We start from the raw sequence: 20,044 nt of genomic DNA, 5'->3' as shown, positions 1-20,044 counted from the left end.
ATAATAGCTGATGTTTACTAAGTTTATTGAATGTTCTAAGCATTTTACATGTGTTATCTCATCTAATCCTCACAGCAACCCAATGATTTAGGTACTATAACATCTCCATGACATGGCTGAATAAATTGGGGAACAGAGAAGTCAGACAGTTTTCCAGAGGTCGTAGAGCTAGTGCGTGCAGAGCCAAGCTTCTGACTCCAGAGCTTGTATTCTTTTGTTTATCTTTTTTTTTTTTTTTTTTTTTTTTTGCGGTCCGTGGGCCTCTCACTGTTGTGTCCTCTCCCGTTGCGGAGCACAGGCTCCGGACGCACAGGCTCAGTGGCCATAGCTCACGGGCCCAGCCACTCCGCAGCACGTGGGATCCTCCCGGACCGGGGCACGAACCTGCGTCCCCTGCATCGGCAGGTGGACTCTCAACCACTGTGCCACCAGGGGAGCCCTGTATGTTGATTTTATACGTCAGACCTGAAACCGGAAATCTCTGTGTTGCTTTTATAAATAAGCTAACCCCTCTCCTTTGTTCTGTTTACTCCTATTTCAAATTGATAATATTTGGGGTGTTTCTTCTAAGCATACTTCTATATATTTTTAGCTCAGCTATTCCTTCTGAGGTCTGTAAACATGTCCAAAGTGAGAGAGGGGAATGGGAATAGATTGTTTTTCAGAAGAAAAGAGTGGCTGCATAGTGGGGGAAACAACCGCCCCTGGGCTTTGTACCCAGGCCTTTGCATTCCTGGGTCCTCCGGGCTGGCTGTGGCCTGGGAGGGCCAGGGCAGACAGCTGTCAGGGTCAGAGGAATGTGGGGACTCCCGGGTAATAAGGACAGAGCATGCTGCCTGCCCTGTGTAGCCCCCCATTGGTGCCGGGTTTCTGTCTCTCCCTGCTTGCTCTGGGCCTGCCCTGCCAGGCCTCCTTGGCTGACTGTTTATCCAACAAGGTGTGGACAGCCCGCTGTGGGCAGTCTCGGGCCTGCACAATCAGCCTGGCTGTAGCTAGCCCTCCTCTGGGGGAGGCGGACACTGCTCTCTTCCTTACCTAACACCCACCCCACCCCCTCTCCAGCCCGAGCCGTCCAGCACCGGGCCAGAGCCACAGCAGCTTCTGAGCCCTGGAGGAGTCACGGCTGGTGCACGCCGAGGGGGGCTGTGAGTGCAAACTCACACTGCAGATTTGGGAGAATTAATATGAAACAAAGGGAAAGCAATGTAAAATATTTCAGTACTTTAAAAATATTGATTACATGTTGAAGTGATAGTATTTTGGATATATTGGGTTAAATAATTGTTTCTTTTTACTTTTTTAAAGTGGCCACCGGAAAATTAGAAGTGACGTGTGGTTCACAGATCTTGTGGAAAGTGCTGTCCCCGCCGCTGCCTCTGCTTGACCTCTTCAGAGCAGTGGCCACAGTCTGAAAACCATGATATTTATTTACTTATTTATTTATAAAAATATTTATTTATTTATTTTGGGCTGCGTCGGGTCTTAGTTGTGGTACACGGGCTTCTCTCTAGTTGTGGCACACGGTCTCCAGAACACATGGGCTCTGTAGTTGCGGCGCACGGGCTTAGTTGCCCCATAGCATGTGGGATCTTAGTTCCCCAACCAGGGATTGAGCCCATGTCCCCTGCATTGGAAGGCGGATTCTTAACCACTGGACCATCAGGGAAGTTCTGACTGTGGTATTTATTTCTTCACTTCTTTACTCTCCCCCAGAATGAATGAACATCCTGGGGTTGGAGACAGAGGTCGGAGCGCTTTTGACCCCAGCAGGCTGACTGCCTTGGAATGGGCCCTGCTGACCGGAGTCCTGGCCAGTGGGTGCCGTCTTGGGTAAAGACAGCACAGTCTAGTAAAAGCCTTTCTCTCAAACCCCCAAATAAGCTCAGGTCTTATTGCGATCATCCCTGAAGCCTCCAGGTCTCAGGCCCAGGCCTCCTCCCTTCACTGTTGAGTCAAGGCTATAGACACAAACCCTGCACAGTCAGCTTGGCCACGGCAGCGACACGGGGCCATGCTCTCGGCTGTGAAATGTCTTCCTTTCCATCACCTCCTCTGGCCTACTCTGCCGCTGGTGCTGAGCCTGCTCTCCAGAGGAAACACGGAGAGTTTAAGACTTGCCCAGCGTCACACCACTGGACCCAGACGCCTGCTGCACCGCCAGTCGTGGGCTGGGGATAGTCACTGGTTTCCTGCCACTCGGGGGTGAGGGCTGCGCCGCCCCTGCAGGCAGGTCGTGTGCAGGCTGCGCAGGAGAATGAAGCCCTCAGCCCAGCCCCGCTGGGAAAGGTCAACTTGCAAGTGAAGAGCTGGGACAGGGCGGGATGTGCTGGCTGGTCTGTCCTGCACCCTGGTGGTCCCAGCTCTGGGAGAGGCCACAGAAGTGGTCCTTATGTGGCCTGTCCACACCACTGCCTCACATCATGTTCTCTATCCAGTCCAAACCTTCTAGAAGCTTAAAGAATCTTTTCACTGGATGGACCCAACACCTAGTATTTAGGGGTCAGGCTGAGGCAGAAGGTCTTCTGATCATGCTACTGGATGGGTCAGGATTCAGTCTGAGAAGCCGAGCCTTGAGAGTTACGTACACCCACATGTACGCACACCCACACGTACACACACCAGTACACATACCCACCACACACACATACATACACAATCATACACAGGTGTGTGATTTGATTCGTTCCAGGGATGTGACCCCATGAGATCGTGGGGCTCGCTGAGCGGCTTTTTCTTCCCGCCTGATGCTGGAGCTCCACGGCTGAAGGAGCTGACTGAGCTGATCACCTCAGCGGGGAGGGAGGGTCTGGCCGCCAACCCCACCCTGCCTGAGCCCGACAGCCTCAATTTTCTCACCTGCATGAAGCGGAGAGGAACTTGACCTCAGGGGTTCTCCGTGAGGCCAGATGAGACCCCTGTGGGAGATGCCAGGCCGCTGGGGGGCAAGGCAGGTGCTGGTGAACACTGGTCTCTTTGTTCCTCGGCTGGCAGGACCGTTGCATCCTTACTCGTTTTCGTCCCTCTGTGTCATTGGTTCCCAAACCTGCTCTTCTTCACAGCCGCCTCGGAATCTTTGAAAAAACCTATTTTTCCAGGTGCCCTGCAAGAGCTGGTGAAACAGTGCCACGGGGGTTAGTGATTCCGGTGGTCAGTCAGGCTTGAGCGGCACTGGAGGGCGAGATCCCCTCGGTGCAGCAGTGGTTGCCGTGGGCTGTTCGTTGGGAACACCTGTGAGCTCAGAGAAAGTGTTCCCCCACCCCCCCACCCCCCGCAGGGGTGCTAATTTGACAGTGGGGCGGGGAAGTGGGCATCTGTCACTGGGATTTTTTTTTTTTTTTTTTTTTTGCGGTACGTGGGCCTCTCACTGTTGTGGCCTCTCCCGTCGCGGAGCACAGGCTCCGGACGCGCAGCCTCAGTGGCTATGGCTCACGGGCCCAGCCGTTCCGCGGCATGTGGGATCCGCCTGGACTGGGGCACGAACCCGTGTCCCCTGCATTGGCAGGCAGACTCTCAACCACTGCGCCACCAGGGAAGCCCTATCACTGGGATTTTTTAAACCACCCCTGGATGATTCCAGCGGGTAGCCAGTGTCCAGAACTGCTGTTCCCGACACACAGGGGTCGAGTGGTCAGTACGATGGTTCTTCCAAACAACACCAATTTCTGACCTTTTGGCGTGTTCCTCAACTGTGTGTCACAAGTTTATTTAGAAAAACTAACGTCCGCCCCCTCAGGCTTACAAGTGATGGCGAGGGGTGGGTGGTAAGTACATCCATTCGCAAATTACATAACCTTTCCCACATTCATCTGCTTACAGACTTCCTGGGAGATAAATCGCTAGGCATTACCTGAGCCAGGATGGGGACGGGAATGGGCAAGGGAAACCAGACCACAGCTGACATTCCCGTGTCCTTCAGTGTAAATTCACCCTGGGCTGAGGCTGTGTTCCGTCTGCACAGCTTCTCTCTCATTGTAGCTGGTGGATCACAAGCGGTCTGGAGCTGAGGGCTTTCCTGCAGCCACCGCACTCAGGGGTTTCCTGCCCGAGGATGTGCTGAAGCTGGGGCTTCATGGGGCTGTTCCTCTCCAGGACGCCTGCTCCGCAGGGCTGAGAGCCCACGTGCCACCGCCTCTGCCACGTACCCTGGGTTTCTTTCTGGGAGGATTATGAGGCTGAGCAAGGGGACACCCCGAGGGGAGGCTTTTCCACGTTACTCCAGCATAGCCCCCGCCCCAATTCTCCAACTCTGGGTGCCCAGAGCCACCCTGGTCCCATGCGTGAGAGCGGCTCTGCTCTGGTCAGCATCCTTGATACTGAAACCCATTTCTGCATCCCCAAGTGGGCCTCCCTCCAGCCCGCTCTCAGGCGGGAGTCCTTGGCGTGTGCAGGCCTGACGTCTTCGAGTGACACCGCTGTGACTCCCCTCCCTTCCGGAGAGCTCCCAGGAGGACCGTGTGCCTGGGAGTCTGTGGTCTCGCTCAGCTCCCACTGCTGACCTGTCCCCGAGTCCACCGGCTTCTGCAAACCCCGGTGGTCATTGGAGGGCGCCGCTGGGTCTGTCCAAGGCTGAAGGCCGGGAATCTCTGTCCTCAGGAATGTCCTGCTTTGGGGTCACTGCTTCGTCCTCACCCAGTTCTCATGGTCACGAACAAGGACGGGAAATGCGACCACGGCCATCTGCTTCCTGCGCTAAGAGAAAGGAAGTCCCAAAGAAAACACCACGTTAAAGGAGCTGGGGCGGGATGCCCAGGACTGCCCACTGGGACAGGACTCCCGCAGCCCTTCGTCCAGCTGGCAGCTCACGTGAGCCCAGAAGAGAAGGGAACACAGCATTCTGAGCTCGCTGCCAGCGCCGGGGCTGGGTGGGGACACAGGGCCTGAGGGGATCCCAGGGGGTGCAGAACTGGTCCCTCTGCCCCCTGGGTTCATTTGTTCCCTTCTCATGGGGGCCAGGGGGTGGGACAGGGGCAGGACACCTGGAAGGGAGCAGGGCGAGTGGGTCCACCCAATGCTGGGAAGAGAGACAGAAGGCCTGCCTCCAAAGGCCAAAGTGCAGGGCCCAGAGGAGCCCTCCCAACCCAAGGGACAGCAGCTCGGAGCTCAGAGCAGCCCCCCAAGGACAGCTCCAAGGGTCAGAGCAGACTCCCCAGGGACAGCTCCCGGGTCAGAGCAGCGACCATGGCACTCACCCCTGGCGTTGGTGGTGCACCAGCGCCTGGCAACCGGCACCCAGCCAGCCTCCACGGGGATGAGAGCTGCAAACAGATGCAGAACTGGCAAACACCTGGCAAACACCTCCTTTAAATCCAGTTCAGGGCAGTTGCCGCCCTCTGGGCCCCCCACAGAGCCCTGTCTCAGCCCCTTGCGATGGGCTGAATTGGTGTCCCTCAAATCCATATGCTGAAGTCCTAACCTCATGACCTCAGAACGGGACTGTGTTTGGAGATGGGGTTTTTAGAGGCGATTAAGGTACATGAGGTCACGAGAGTGGCCCCAAGCCAATCTGACTGGTGCCCTTATAAGAAGAGGAGGTCAGGACACAGACAGGCACAGAGGGCTGATTACAGGAACTGGGTCACATGGTCCTGGAGGCCGAGGAGCCCCGCCACCTGCTCTCTGGAAGCGGGAGAACAGGAAAGTGGTGCGTAAATTCCCTCTGAGTCCAAAGACCCGAGAACCAGGAGCGCCAATGTCTGAGGGCAGGAGAGGATGGACAGCCCAGCTCCAGAAGAGAGAGTGAGTTTGTCCTTCCTGACTTTTTGTTCCATCTGGGCCTTGGATGGACTGGGTGATGCCCACTCACCTGTGGGGTGGTGATCTTCCTTCTCAGGCCCGCCATTCATGTCAAGCTCTTCTGGAAACACTCTCAGAGAAACACCGGAAATAATGTTTTGCCAGCTACATGGGCATCCCTTAGCCCAGTCAAGTTGATCCATAAAACTGACCATCACAGCCTCCAAAAGGGACGCAGCCCTGTGATACCTTCTGACCTCCAGAACCATAAGATAATTCATGTGTGTGGTTTTAAGCCCCTGAGTTTGTGGTCATTTATATCGGCAGCCGTGGGGAACAGGGGCGGTGATCCAGATGGATACGCTCCCTGCCAGCCTCCTGGGAAGGCGTACAGGCGCTGTGACAAGGCCCTGGCTGTGACCGTCTGCTGACACCTCACACTGGTCTTGGCCTGGGGACCCAGCTGGGTCTTGGCCGCCATCTAGCCATTTCCAACCTCTGGCTCAGGTGCCCTGGCGCCACCTGGCCCGTGATCCCCCGGGAAGGCGGCCGCTGTAGGCGGGAAGCCCCCAGCTGGGTCCTGGACCTGTCAGCACCAGCTGCTTGACCTTGCGCAGAAGTATCACTTCCATTGGATGGACTGTTGGGTGCCAGGACAGGGAGCTGGCTGGGTGGTGGGGAGGGGCGGTGTTTTGGGACCGGGTGTCCAGCAGGCACGTCAGGTCCCCACCCACAGCTGGACCTGCCCGCTCAAGGCACCACTTGCTTCCTCCTGTGCCCTCAGGCAGGGGCAGGTGAAAGCCCCAGTGAGGGGTCAGGGCTGTGCTTTCTGCTCTCCCGGAAGGGAATCAGGGGCCCAGCTGCACGCAGTGCGCCCGGAGCCCAGCGAAGAGGCTGTCACCAAAGCAGGAGCCCAGGGCAGGCCCTTCAGCCAGTGGCTTCAGACTGAGCCCGACCTGGCTCCCTCCTGCTGCCAAGGGCCGTGAAGGAGGTCAGCTCCAGAGGTGCATGGTGGGGCGTCTGTGCACTCAGAGCTCTGGGGGCTTCAGGGAGGAGGGTTGAAGGGAATCCTGTGAATGCGGGTGACGGCACCCAGTGTTTCTACAGCGGGTGGGTGTGGCTAACGAGGCTTCTTGTGATGGTAAAGGACTTGGGTGGGGCGTCTCCCATGAGCTTGCACACGCAGGTGGCACACAGGGGCGGGGCCGTAAGCGTTGCCCTGACCACAGTAGCGCGCTTGCTGAGCGTTTACTCTCTGCCAGGCATGGGCTACAAGCAGGCCCCTCGGCGCTTCAGTCAGTTCTCACTGCAGACCTGCAGGGAGGGATCTCCTACTTTCCCACGTGGCAGATGAGGAAGCCCAGCTGCAGGCGAAGGGGCTCACCCGGGGCCTGGAGCTGGAGGGTGTGGGCCTAACATTTGAACCCAGGCAGTGTGACCCCCGAGCTCTGCTCTTATCTGCTATGCTTTCATAGGGACTGTGTGTGCAAATGTGTGTGTCCACGAGTGTGTGTGCGAGTGGGAGTACATGTGAATACATGCATATGCATGAGAGCATGTGAAAATGCAAGAAACCCAAAATAACTAGCTTCAAGATGGCAGAGGTTTATTTCCCTCCCAGGTAAAGGGGTCCTGAGCTAGGCAGTGCAAGGCTGGTATAATGGGTCCAGGCCCCTTCCTCCATGCTGCCCTGCCATTCTCAGTATGCCGCCTCATGGTGCAAGGTGGCTGCTGTGCTCCAGCCATCATTCCAGCCACAGGAAGGAGGAAGGAGAAGAGAAATATATGCCATCTCTACCTAAGGGCTTTGCCCCCCATCCCCAGCTAGGCCTTGATGTTTCCATTAGTAAGGAAACGGGAGAATGGAAAGTGGGAGACTATTCTGCCTGCTGGGATACTTGACAGGCAGGATAGAGTTCTGGGCTTCCCAGCCCAGGGGATGTTGAGCTGGTGGGGATCAGGGGTCCTCTAAGCCTTGTTCTGTATTACTCTGATGGGGAAACTGAGGCCCAGGCCCAGGCCTCCTCCTTCCCACTCCAGGGCTCTGTCCTGTCACCAGTCAAGAAGGCCAAGTGCCCAGCAGCCAATGACACCAGCCCAGCCAGAGCAGACGCTGCGGAAGCCGAGGTTCTCCTACCTGGCCCCCTCCCACTTCTCCTCTCCTCTTCTCCTCAGGAGCCCAGAGGCCATGTCACCCCTCCCTGATGCTGGTGGCCTGACCACCCCGTTCACTGCCCCTATGCCCCCGGCACCCACCAGGCTGAGCGGTCGGCTGCAAAGTCCCATCTCGGCCACCCCTCCAGCCTCCCTCTCTTTTCTCTTCTTCTTCCAGCCCCTCATTAACTCCACCCCCAAACCCCAGCAGCCTCCCGGGGTGGAGGGCCCTACCTCCTATAGGCCAAGGAAGCCTTCCTCCCAAAGTCTCCTCCCCCAGCTGGGCTGCCCATCACACGGATGGAGGTGTTTTGTTGGTGGGAAGTTGGGGAGCTAGTTGGGGTGGTCTCCCCCCAGGCACATGGTGAGTGTTTACCAGGGGCGGGAGCTGGGTGGACCCACCCTGTGAGCAGCTGAGGCCTGCACCTAAGGCCCACGTGCTGGCCATCCTGCCACACACAGGCAGGGAGAGGAGCCCAGGGTGCTACATGGGGAAACTGAGGAAAGGCAGATGTGGCTGTGAGGAACCAGTGCTGGCCGGATCATTACAGACGCTTCCAGTTTATTCTCCAAAGCTGGGGTGGGGGCAGGGGAGGGGAAGGGAGGGGGAGACAGTGGACAGAGTGCTGACCAGCCAGGGTATAAGCCGGGCTGGGCGTGGGGGTGGGACCCCCACACACACTCAGAACCCCATTGCCTGAAAGCCGGCAAGGAGGCTGAGCAGGAGAGTGGGGGCCACAGTTGAGGGTCTACCCTGGGGGCCACCTGCCCCACTTCCCTGGGGGTCCTGCCAGGGCGGGATGTTGCACAGGCTGGCCTGGCAGCAGGATATGGTCGTCAGGGATCCATCCACCGTCCTGCTGATGGGCTGACACGTGTCTGCACACCACCCCGAGTAGGTGGTCCGGGGACCTGACTCTGGGTGGGAAGGGGGTGGTGGAGAAAGTGCGTCACACTGTAGGAACGAGGCCCCGCACACACGTGGGAGATGGGCTCCTCCCGTCCGGCTGCCCCAGGGTGGCCTGCTCACCAGTATTCCAGTGGGAGATGATGGTTTTGCAGGTCTTGGGGAGGATGCAGTTCTGCATCTGTTTGCAGCTCTCATCCCTGTGCAGGGACTGGCAGGAGTAGCACTGCAGCAGCACTGGGAGGCCGGGTGGGCTCAGTCCCCAGCGCGCCCCAGCTCACCCACGCCTCCCACCTCCAGCCTCTTCACCTCCGAGGCCTTTTCCCAGCTCCCGTCCAACCCACCCATCCTCAGCTGATCCCCTCGAGCCCTGCGCCCCTGCCTCAGGACTGGCCCCCCTTTCCCTCCCCTCGCCCTGCCCCACCAGTGCCAGGATGCTCATGTCCTTCTGAACAGGACTCCACACCAGGGCCTGTGACTCTCCGGTCTCCCCATCCCGGGCTCCGCTGTGCTGCTGTCTGCCTGGTGAACTCCTGTCTAACCTCTCTGCCCCGACACCACTGTCCCTCCCAGGAATGGCTCCTTCTCTAGGCCTCCCTACTCTGGATGGCAGTTGAGGGTCACTGTCAGGGTGAGAGGTGAGGGTGTGCTGAGTGTCAGGGGCTCCTCCTCACCCCTTCCCCCACGAGGGAAGGGAAGCTCACAGGCGGAGGCCTTTGCCTGTCAGGTCCTCACTGTCAGCCTCGCGGACCCATGCATGTGCTGGTAAAGGGGGACACGTGCCTCGCCTGGGGTCGGGGTGGGCGGGTACCTGTGCCTCTGCCGCCTGCAGTCATGCTGGCCTCGTCGTCCTCCTCGTCATCCTCCTCATCATAGCCTTCGGGTCCAGCGTCCACGTCATCATCCTCGACCTCCTGCGCCCGCCCTCTGCCTGGCCGCGCAGGGACGCCTGTAAACCTCCACTACCCGGGCACAGAGGACACGTGCTCGGGGTCCAGTGCCGCGCCCCCACCCCTCGATCCATCAGCCCCCTTCTCAGTCCCTCTGTCCTCCCCGCTGCCTCCCAAGTTGGTGAGGTCACTGCCTGGGTCTCTGAGCCCTGGCCCTGCTTCCTTATCTGTGTGTAGCCTGGCATTGTCCTTACCAGCAACACTAGGGGTTGTGCGCTGGCCCTTTACAGCAGCTGGCCCGTAGCCGTCAGGATGGCCTGTCCATTTCACAGAAGAGGAAACTGAGGCTGGGAGAGGAGAGGGCACCCCAAAGCCTGCCTCTCTGAGAAGCTGAGCCTGGGGTTGGGTGGGGAGGGAGCCCGTGCCCCCAGGGCCTGGCTGGGCCGGGGCTGGAGGTTCAGGGACCCGTGGGAACCCAGGACAGCCCCATCCACCTCCCCGTGGCCTCGGCCTCCAGCTGCACTCCCTCCTTCTTCCCAAGCCCTGTCTTGCCCCCAGGCTGGATGATCCTGGGGGTCCTGTGCGCCTGGACTATGCTGTCCCCTTCACTGCAGGGTCTCCCCTCGCCCCGAGCACCTTGCTGCCCGCACAGCAGCAGGGCCAGCAGGACAGCCACCAGCGCCTTCATCCTGCCGGAGCTGCCGCGTCTGCTCACCCGGGTCCTCGCTGGGCCTCTGGATCTGTGGGAAGTGGGACAAAGGACATTGCCGGGGGCTTCCCGGAGGCCCTGGACCCCCCAGCTCCAGCCTCAAACAATGGGCCTCACACTGGCCCCCAGGCCAGGCACTGGGCCAGGGATGGTCATTTCCCTCCCTGACTCCAGGGGCTGGGTGGGGGAGGGGAAGTCATTGTGGTTGGCCTTGGGGCGTCCCGTCCACCTGTGTGGCTCTGCCCTGGCCTTGAGGCCTCAGCCCAGTAGTGCGGGCCAGCCAGCCCACTACCCCATGTCTGGACCCCAAGGACCCGGGCCCAGGCCACACAGCCCCAGGAGCCTGGCCTCACGGGCCCTCCAGCTGCAGACCACTGATCAGGCACCTACAGCAGTGAGTCATCATCGACATTCCGGGGGCCTTGTTAAGAGGATTTCAAAGAAAAGCACAATTGCAGTCCTCCCACTAGGCCTGCCTGTCCCGCCAGCACTGCGATCGCCCACTGGCTGCCGGCTGCCCTCCCTCCCACCTCAGGGCTTCGTCCTGGCTGTTCCCTCTGCCTGGAATGCTGTTCCTGCCGATGTCCATGAGGCTGTCCCACCTGCACAGGCCTTACCTCCTCAGAGAAGCCTTCCCACCATCACCTCACACCCTATCCGTCCCTTGCGTTTGGCCCCTGCCCTCCAGAGCTCCACGAGGGCCATCCAGGGCGGGGTGGAGGCCTCCTGGGGAGCCGCTGGGAGCCTGCCTTTCCGGCCACTGCGCTCCTGCCCGTGCTGCGCTGTGTGTGGGCCTGGGCTGCCCCACTCTCCTGTGCCTCCCCTGCGGGCCGCAGACTGTGCACGGGGGCTGCTGAGAAGCCCCTTCCTGGAGGCCATGGAGAGGAGGGGGCAGGAGGCTAGATTGGGGCCTGGAGCCGGGGACGCGAGCCCGCCCACTCCCTGAACTTGCCCAGCCTGAGTTTCCCCAGCGGGTGGAATATTCTCAGGGACCACCTGCAGCAGAGGTTGAGAGCTGGCTCTGGGGTAAGACCGCCTGAGTCTGAGCCCCGTCCTGTTCTCCCTGGTTCTGTGGGCTTCAGCGCTCTCACAGTGGTCGTGGCCATGAAGAGCCAGTGCCCGCTGGCGTGTAGGACGGCTCCCGTCGCAGTTCCCACACGGCCAGCTGGGATGACACTTCTCTGAAGTCTCAGCCACCAGGTGTCATCATCCCTCCCCCATTCCTCTGGACCAGTGCACTCTCGCCTTCCAGTGGGCAGTGGGCCGGCCTGGCCATCCTCAGCTCTGCAGGAAGCTGCCCGGCCTCCGTTATCAGCTGCCCCCAGCCCTTCCCCACCCAGAGGCCAAAATCACTCTCCAGCCAGGGTCTCACTCAGTCTGGTGCTCACGGCCCTGGACCTGCCCTCTTCACTCCTCAGGCCTGTGTCCACGGCCACCCCACCCAGCTGCCCCCGCAGACCCGGCTTCCTCCTGTAGGTGCTTTGATCTGGGGTCACAGGAGCTGCTCCCAGGAAGGGCTCCACAGGGGTTCCCAGAACTGTTAGGGAGCAAGGAGGCTTCACCCACCGCCTGTCCCCCCAGACGGGCCCAGCTCCTCGGCCGAGGTGCAAATAATACTAGCACATTTAATTCACTAAGTAAAATTAAATGTCATTTTACTTGTCCTCAACAACTCTAGGGCTGGGTAGTGTTACCATCACTGCTTTACCGACAAGGAATTACTGCAGAGGTTCAGCTCCGCCCTGACTGCCCCGCCCACCCCTGCCCCAGGCTGCCCCTCCCCCCTCCTCCCCCACAGTGGGCGCCGCTGCATCCCAGCAAGGGGGCTGGGGGCTGGTCCCCGCTCACGCAGACGCAGTCACATGGCCAGGCCTGGCCAAGGCTGGTGGCCCACAGGAGTGCACGAGGCCCCCAGCCCTCAGGTCAGAGTGAGTGTGGGGACCACCGTCCATGCCCCCAGACATTCTGGCCTCAGACACGCCTGCTGGTGGCACTGTCTGACCCCAGGCTTCCGTGACAAGGGCCACCCCTGAAGACCCCCCGGGTGGGGACATGGCTCCCTCAGACCCCAAGGGCCAGGGTTGAGGGCAGGTGGGCCTGTGGGCACCCGAGGCCCACCTTAGAGCCTCTGCCCTTCTACGTCAGGGCTTTGTCCCTCAGCCTTGCCCACACGCACCAGCACTCTTCTTGGGCAGTCTGGGGGCCCAACTTCCTGCCTGCAGACCCCTGCCTGGTGTGGGCCCGGCCTTGCCTGCTCTGCCCTGCTCGGTCGGGCTGGCTCCCGTGAATGGCCCGTGGGCGCAGCTGGTGTGGGTCCCCTCCCTGCCAGGCCTGGCCTCCCTCTGGCCGAGTGAGTTGAGTGGGTCACCTTGTTCCTCCTGGCGGCAGCGCAGCTTTGTCCTCAGACCTTGGTGCCGGCTGTGGACAGGGCACACTGGCTGTCCACACCCTGTCCGGCCCTGGCAGAGGGGGAGGTGGTAGGGGAAAGGCATAAGCCCTGATCTCTCTCTGGGGAGCCGCGTGGCCCCGGCCTGTGCTATGAACCCACACTCTGGGCCTCTGGGGTCACCACAGTGAACCGGACCCAGACCTGGGGAGGGATGGACAACGCTTCTGACTGAGGGGTGGAGGTCTGGTGCTTGTGGGTGCGGGAAAGGCATCTGCCCTGCCTGGCAGCACACAGCCACGGGCCAGTGGGGCCTCTGAGGGCAGATATGGGCTGCAGATGCGCTGGCCCTCCCGCCCCCCTCCCTGTTCCGGGCTCCTTCCCACCCTCTCTGTAGCCAACCGTCTCCGCCTCTGGGAGCAGAGGGAGGGCCTTCCTTCTCAGATCAGAGTCCAGACTGTCCTCCCCGGTGGTCAGGGGTCCATGAGGGGTCTCTCGTGGGCTCTCTCTGCTTCTGATGGCCCCCCAGTGACTGGCCAGGCAGGCAGCTGCCAGGGACTGTGATGAGGCACAGCCTCTTTCTTCCCTGAAATGCATAACTGAGAAACAGGCAGGTGCGGGTGGGCTGGCCAGAGGGAGCAGGCTCCAGGTGGTCTCAGGGGGCCGACTCCCCTGCGCCCCGGGACCCCGTGAGGAGACACATCAGGGTGTAAGGAGCCATCTGTTGATTCCAGGCCACCACCCTCCATTTGTTCAACCTGTCCCCGTCCCACCTCCACACTTCCACACCCCAGGTTAATTTCCTCTAACCCTTGGACACTCTCGGCCCATCCACATTAACCTCGGAGAGTCTCACCTCCCCTTGCCCCCCCAAGCCCCACCACGGATCCCTGGTGTCCGGCGCCAGCTGCGGGGCTGCCTGTGGTACCCCCCCTCAGCCCACGGTGCCTCTCAGCTCGCCCTGCTCCTGCACCCTCAGCTTACCCGCCCCCCCCCGACTTCTATGAGAAGCCAGGCCTCTGGGGGCAAGGGCCCCGAGGTTGCCACCCTGCCCACCCTGTGCCCAGCATCACCCACCCTCTGGATGTCCCCTCCTCCAGCCTCCCCATCCCCGGCATCCTTCTCCTCTCCTGTGCCTTCAGCTTCCCTCTCTTCTGTCTCCTGTTTCTTCTTTCTTTCCTCCCCCAATTTTTTTAATTGGTAAAATACACATAATATAAAATTTGCCATGTTAACCATTTTTAAGTGTACAGTCCAGTGGCCTTAAGGACATTCACATTGCTGTGCAGCCGTCACCACCGTCCGTCTGCAAAACTGAAACTCTGTCCCCGTTAAACCCTCATTCCCCCTCCCCCTCCCCTGCGTAAAGTCCTCGAGGTTCATCCATGTTGTAGCTCGCGTCAGAATGTCCCCCCTTTTAAGGGCCGAATAATATTCTGTTGTATGTAGAGACCACATTGTGTTTATCCTCCGTCTGCCGCGGGCTGCCGGGCCGCCGCCGTGCTCTAGGCGCTGCGAATAGTGCCGCTGCGGACACGGGCGTGCAGACATCTTTTCCAGTCCTTGCTTCCAATTCCTCGGGGTCTGTGCCCAGAAGTGGGACTGCTGGATTGCATGGTGATTCTGTGTTTAATTTTTGGACTGGTTCCTCTCCTTCTGCATGTAAACACACTCAGGTGCCTCTCACTAAGAAAATAAAAACAAGTCCCTGAAAAGCCACCCTTTTCCTTAACTCTCCACCCAAACTTCCTCCCATCTCCTTCCTTGGGCAGCTCTCGGACCGCGATGTGGGGACATCTCCACGTGCCAGGAGCTGCGCTCTCGCCCAGGAGTGAGCCCTCTAACACCACCACGGACCCCTGGCCTCCGCGCCGGCACGAGGGCCGGAGCACCCAGACTTGGGCTGAGGCTGCTCTGGCCCCGCCCACCGCCGGCCCCACCCACCGTCGGCCTCGCCCACCCCTGCCTATAGGGCGGCAGGCCTTGGTGTTGGCGCCCCCTGGGGAAAATGCGCTGGCGAGGGGCACATCCTGCACGGCATTTATTTCCTGGCAGTAGGCACCCACCTCCCCTGCACTGAGCTGTTACCGCTGAAAGTAATTTTGTAGGGATTCTCTGCAGCCGGAGAAAGGGATGAAGAAGCTCTTTGTGTCCTGCGTCGGGGAGCGCTTACGCGGGCTAGGCGGCAAGAGGGGGCATGGGGGGGCTTGGAACTCTGTGCAAAGACCTCACGTCTGCCCTGCGCCCGCCCCGCGCTGCCCGCCCCGCAAGCTTGGACCTAGGACGCCGGGAAGAAAGGAAAGCCGCTGATGGCTGAGCTCGGGACCGGGGTCTGCACCTGGTGGGGGGGCGTCACTTAAGTCAAACTTGGCGGCAGGGACGCGCCCCCTCGAGAAGCCAGGGCTGCGGCCCCGGGCGAGCAGGCGCCCCTTCCCGGGCCGTGGGCGCGGCCCTCAGGGGTCGCACGGGCCCTCCTGGCCGCAGCGCTTCTCCCGCACAGGGAGAGCAGTGGGACCCGTGTCCCGGGACGTCCCACCTGGACTCCCGGCAGGTGTGGTGGCAGAACTTCAGGTATAAGGTTTTTGCCAGCAGTCCTGCTGGGGAAGGGGGTGGTGGGAGAGGGGCCAGGTGAGGACCCTGGGGGGAGTGGGGAGGAGGAGATGGGGGAGCCCATGGTGGGGCATGTGGATGAGGAATCTGAGACTCAGGGATGGGCGGACTGGCCCAGGCCCTGAGCTTGGGGGGGGGTCGAGGCAGGGAGTGCAGCTGGGGTGCAGGGCCCTGCCCACTGCCTGAGGAGCTAGCTGAGTGGGAGGCTGTGGCTCCAGGATCCCGTGGGATGGGGGTGGGGCAGGGGATTCTGGGTGATCAATATAAACAAATATATATTTATTACAAATCACAATATCACACCAGCTGACCATTGTGGACCACCAGGAGCTGGTTCTGATTCTGCCTGTGATCTCTAGGCTTTCCAGCCTGATTTCCATCTCCACCATCAGCTGGTGGTCATAATGTAGGCAGATAGGGTAGGGGGTCCCTGGAGGAAGAGAACCAGATATAACTTTCTTGCCACAATGGGGCAGGAGGTAGTGGCCCTAGGCTGAGCAGCTGGAGATTGTCTCCTGTTGACACTTCAGATAAAGATAATGGCAAAAGCAGCAAGGAGCTGGGCCCTGTTTGTGTAAAAGATAAGGAGGCCACATTTTTCTCAATCTTGGAGTCAAGTAGACCTCCCAGACCACACATGTGCAGAAAAGTTCCTCGGGAGTCAGGGAAGGGAGGGGGCACCAGCCCATAATATGTCCTGCCAACCTCCCAGAGACCCTTGTGTAGAATCCAGCTTGGCTAAATGATGCGTGTGCACATCAGAGAGAGCCCTGATTCAGACCAAATATGGGCACCAAGCAAGACGCAGCAAGATGATTGGCTAGAGGGAACCTGGAACACTGCCTCCTTATAAGTGATTTAAACTACCCCTTTGGCACACGACCCTCTCTCTGATCACGCTTGTTTGTTCTTTCACATGTACTTTGCTTCTAATAAACACTTTACCTGCTTTGCTATGTGTCTCTTTGCTGAATTCTTTCTTCAAAGAAGACAAGAACCTAGGCCCTGCTTTAAGCCCACTAGCCCTTTTGTCTAGTGCTAGGATTCAGCGCTCTCACTGTCATGGCCCTGGATCTGATCCCCAGTCAGGAAACTAAGCACCTACTTCAAGCCATTGTACCCTGCAGCCCCTCAAGATAAATAAGAGAAGCCATTTTAGGCCTAAGCTATTTTGTGATCTAAGCCTGGCCACAGTGCTTGCCCTTGACCAGGCCAGGGAAATAACTTAACCATAACAGAGTCAACAAATCAATCACCAAGACTCCCAGTTCTGCTTCAAAGGTAAAGAATAGCCTGACGCACATTCTTGAGCTATATTACAGGGTTCGAACCCCCTCGAACAATCAGCCACCAGACTAACTGGAACCAGAAAACTGATGATGCTGACCTTTGCTGGCTGTGGTGACTTCAATCAACTAAGACCTGGCCTCTGCCAACCCGGGATGACTCTTGAATTCAGTGACTCAACAGCAGAAGAGTTTTTGCATCTCTTCACTCTGTAATCATCCGTTTTTGGAATCATGCCCCTCAAGCTCACAAGGTGGTTGCTGCAGTTCCAGACATCACATACAAGCTTGACAACCCAGAGAAGAAGGGGACCCATTTTTCATGCCATGAGTTTGTTTGTTTTCAGTTATAACCAACATAGAGAAAAATGCTCCAATCACAAATTCACGTTGATGAATTTTTACAAAGTGAAAATATCCATGTAATCAGCCTCTAGATCAGAAAACAGTTCACTAAGAGCACCTCAGGAGGCCCCGTCATGTCCCCTTCAGTCACCCCCAAGGGTGAGCAGTATACTGATGTCTGATGTCATGGATTAGTGGTGCCTGTTTATATAATTGGAATCATACTGTTCCCTGTCTGGCTTCTTTTACTCAAGTAGGCTTCTGAGATTCATCTGTATTGTTGTGGCTGGTTATCATTTGCCTCTTCCAAGTGCTATACAGTGTTGTGTCACGTGAATATACCACAAGTTATTTACCCTACAGTGGATGAGCTTTGGATAATTTTCCATTTTTGGCTGTTTCAAATAGTACTGCTATGAACAGTCTTGTAGATGTCTTTTTGTTTCCTTCATGAAAAGAATTGTGATATAATTTACATACAGCTAAGTATATAACCTTTAAGTGTACAGATTGATGAAATTAGATATATATATAATATATATGTAGCACATATATAATATATATACATATATATGCAATGTAGCCACTACTCACATCAAGATACAAAGCATTCCAGAAACCCAGAAGGCTCCCTTGTGCCCCTCCTTCTCGAGTCTATCCCCTGAAGTTCATCACAAATTGTTTCTTTTTAAACCCTGTATAACCGGCATCAGCTACTTTGTGTCCCACTTCTCCTATCCAGCCTTGTGCTGTGAATCACCCACACAGCTGTATGTACTGGTAGTCCATCCACTCTCATTTTTGTTGCTGTGCTGTGTTCCATTGTACAGAAATACCAGGGCCGTTGCCTAGTCTACTGCTGGTGGCATTTGGCCAGTTTTGGCTTTTATGAAGGACACTGCTCTGGACATACTTTACACATGTTTTGGTGTAAATAAGCCCTCATTTCCATTGGGCAGGTACCAGAGGTGGAATATACATAGGATTAGCTTCAGTTGGTATTGCCAAACATTTCCCCAAAGTGTTTCCTCCAGTATTGCAAGAGGGTTCTGGTTGCTCCACAACCTTGTCAACACTTGGTATTGTCAGTTTTAAAAAACTTCAGCCCTTCTGGTGGGTGTGTAGTGGTGCTTCATTGTGTTTTTAACTTTATGGGTGTGGAAATTGATGAACGGATTCTAAAATGTGTATGAGACCAGCCATACCTTAGAGGCCTCTCGACTCTCCAGTTTTGTCCTTCCTGCCCTGCATAATTGCCAGAAGCTCTTCTTGTTTCCTTTCCCCCAGGAGTGGCCTCTCCCTTGACCAGAGCCAGATCCACAGGCTCCCGGCAGCCCCAAGACAGCGGGGGAGGTGGTGGTGAATTTTCGGGTCCAGCCTACAGATTTCCTACTCCCTCTTTCCCTTATTGCTTCTCCAGGTTTCTAGTGTCTTAAAAAATGGTTTCTGTGATTTATCTGCCTTTTCTTGTCTTCAGTGGGAGCATGAACCTGCCACAAATGACTTTGCCCTCCTGAAAGCAGGGTCGGCCGAGTTTCTCCTTTACGGTGAGGGACCTTTTCCATAAACCCTCCCTTCAGACATCCTCTTTGGCCAGAATTGCTTTCTAAGCCTTTGACTAAACTAATTACCAACCGATGTTTCACCCCACCTGGCTGACACTAGGAAGGATTTACCCCTGGGCAGAGGTCACCTTCACAGAAAGGTGCACACCTGAACAAAATTTGGATTCTGTCTAGGAAAAGGGTGCATGGACATTAGGGAAGCAATGGGGCCTAGTGGTGTTCAAGGTCATTGTCCAATCAGAATGATGCTAGCCATGCACAGCCTCCGCAGCTGGGTTAGGGGTGCAGATATGGACAAAGTGTCGGGGAGAAATCATCTGAGCATTTATGAAGCCTGACATTTTACTAAGATTTCTACCTGCATCCTATCACTTAGCCCACGTGCTGACCGCATGCATCAGGGATCCCATCTTTGCATGGGAAAACCAAGGGGAGCAGAGAATTGCCCAAGGCCACACAGCTGGTGAGCAGCACAGTGGGACCCCGGTCCTTCTATGTCTGTTTTATAAGATGCAAAATTTCTTTTGATAGGGGGATCCAGCAGGATGACCCCGGGAGAAAGAAAGGCAGAACTCTGTAACTTATAGTGTGTCCACACGGGGTTGCACCCAGGGGTGGGGTACTGCAGGCTGGGGCAGCGTGTGTGGCCTGTGGCGGGGGGTCAGCTGGAGCACTGGGCTGTTCCTCACTGCCTGGTACCCGGCCGTGGGGTGGTTAGGGTGGGTGTACAGTGGCCTGGAGTGTGAGAGCTTTAAGGAAAGAGGTTGGGTGTGCACTTAAGTGGCTGCTCAAGAAGGGGAAATGACCGCCTCTAGCCAAGGCCTCAAAACCTGGTCAAGACAGCGCAGTAAAAACTATATTACGCTGACAACAATGATTGCTTTTGTAATAAGAAAAAAAAAACCCTCTAAAAATAAAAATATATACAAGCAAAACAAAACAAACCTGTATTACAGCAGAGCTGGGACCTGAACCCAGGTCCTTCTATCCCCAAACTCCCATTTCCTTCTGTGACTGGTCCCAGTATCCCCTTTTGGGACTCCTAGATCTGGACTAACTTAAAGGAAGACAAATCTAGTTAGTGGCACAAATTTGGGGAATTTAAAAAATCATTCTCGTGCAGTCACTGAGCCATATGGGGACAGGGTCCAGCCCCTCGCCACGTGCACATTACGGAAAATGCAAACATCTTACTATAAAAATTTCCAAATGTTCACAACAGTAGAGCCTTGTGACATTGTGATTGATTACAGGAAACATATTGGTCTTCACCTGCTCCTGGCACAAAGGTCCCCAAACTCTTGGAATTTCCTAAGTGACCAGAGTCTTAAAGGTGTTTCTTGTCATATTAATGAGGTGACTTTTGGAAAGCCCATCAGTTACCTAAGGAGGGGGCTGGTTGCCAGGAGAACCAACTTTGTGGTTAGAGGGTTCCAACTTTCAGTCCCACCCCCAGATG

General features: G+C 57.2%; 1 protein-coding gene across 1 annotated transcript; it reads right to left on the bottom strand.

Moving 5' to 3' along the window:
- Positions 1-8,569: 8,569 nt before the first annotated feature.
- Positions 8,570-10,372, bottom strand: GPIHBP1 (glycosylphosphatidylinositol anchored high density lipoprotein binding protein 1). The gene is made up of 5 exons (XM_060116438.1): positions 10,321-10,372; positions 9,932-10,031; positions 9,606-9,733; positions 8,918-9,031; positions 8,570-8,805 (listed from the first exon to the last, which is right to left on the bottom strand). Exons 1-5 carry the CDS (start codon positions 10,370-10,372, stop codon positions 8,570-8,572), a joined length of 630 nt encoding a protein of 209 aa, XP_059972421.1.
- Between the last annotated feature and the right edge of the window lie 9,672 nt (positions 10,373-20,044).

The sequence above is a fragment of the Mesoplodon densirostris genome, chromosome 13 (assembly GCF_025265405.1).
Source record: "Mesoplodon densirostris isolate mMesDen1 chromosome 13, mMesDen1 primary haplotype, whole genome shotgun sequence".
NCBI classification, from domain to species: Eukaryota; Metazoa; Chordata; class Mammalia; order Artiodactyla; family Ziphiidae; genus Mesoplodon; species Mesoplodon densirostris.
This window is presented reverse-complemented; position numbering and strand designations above follow the sequence as displayed.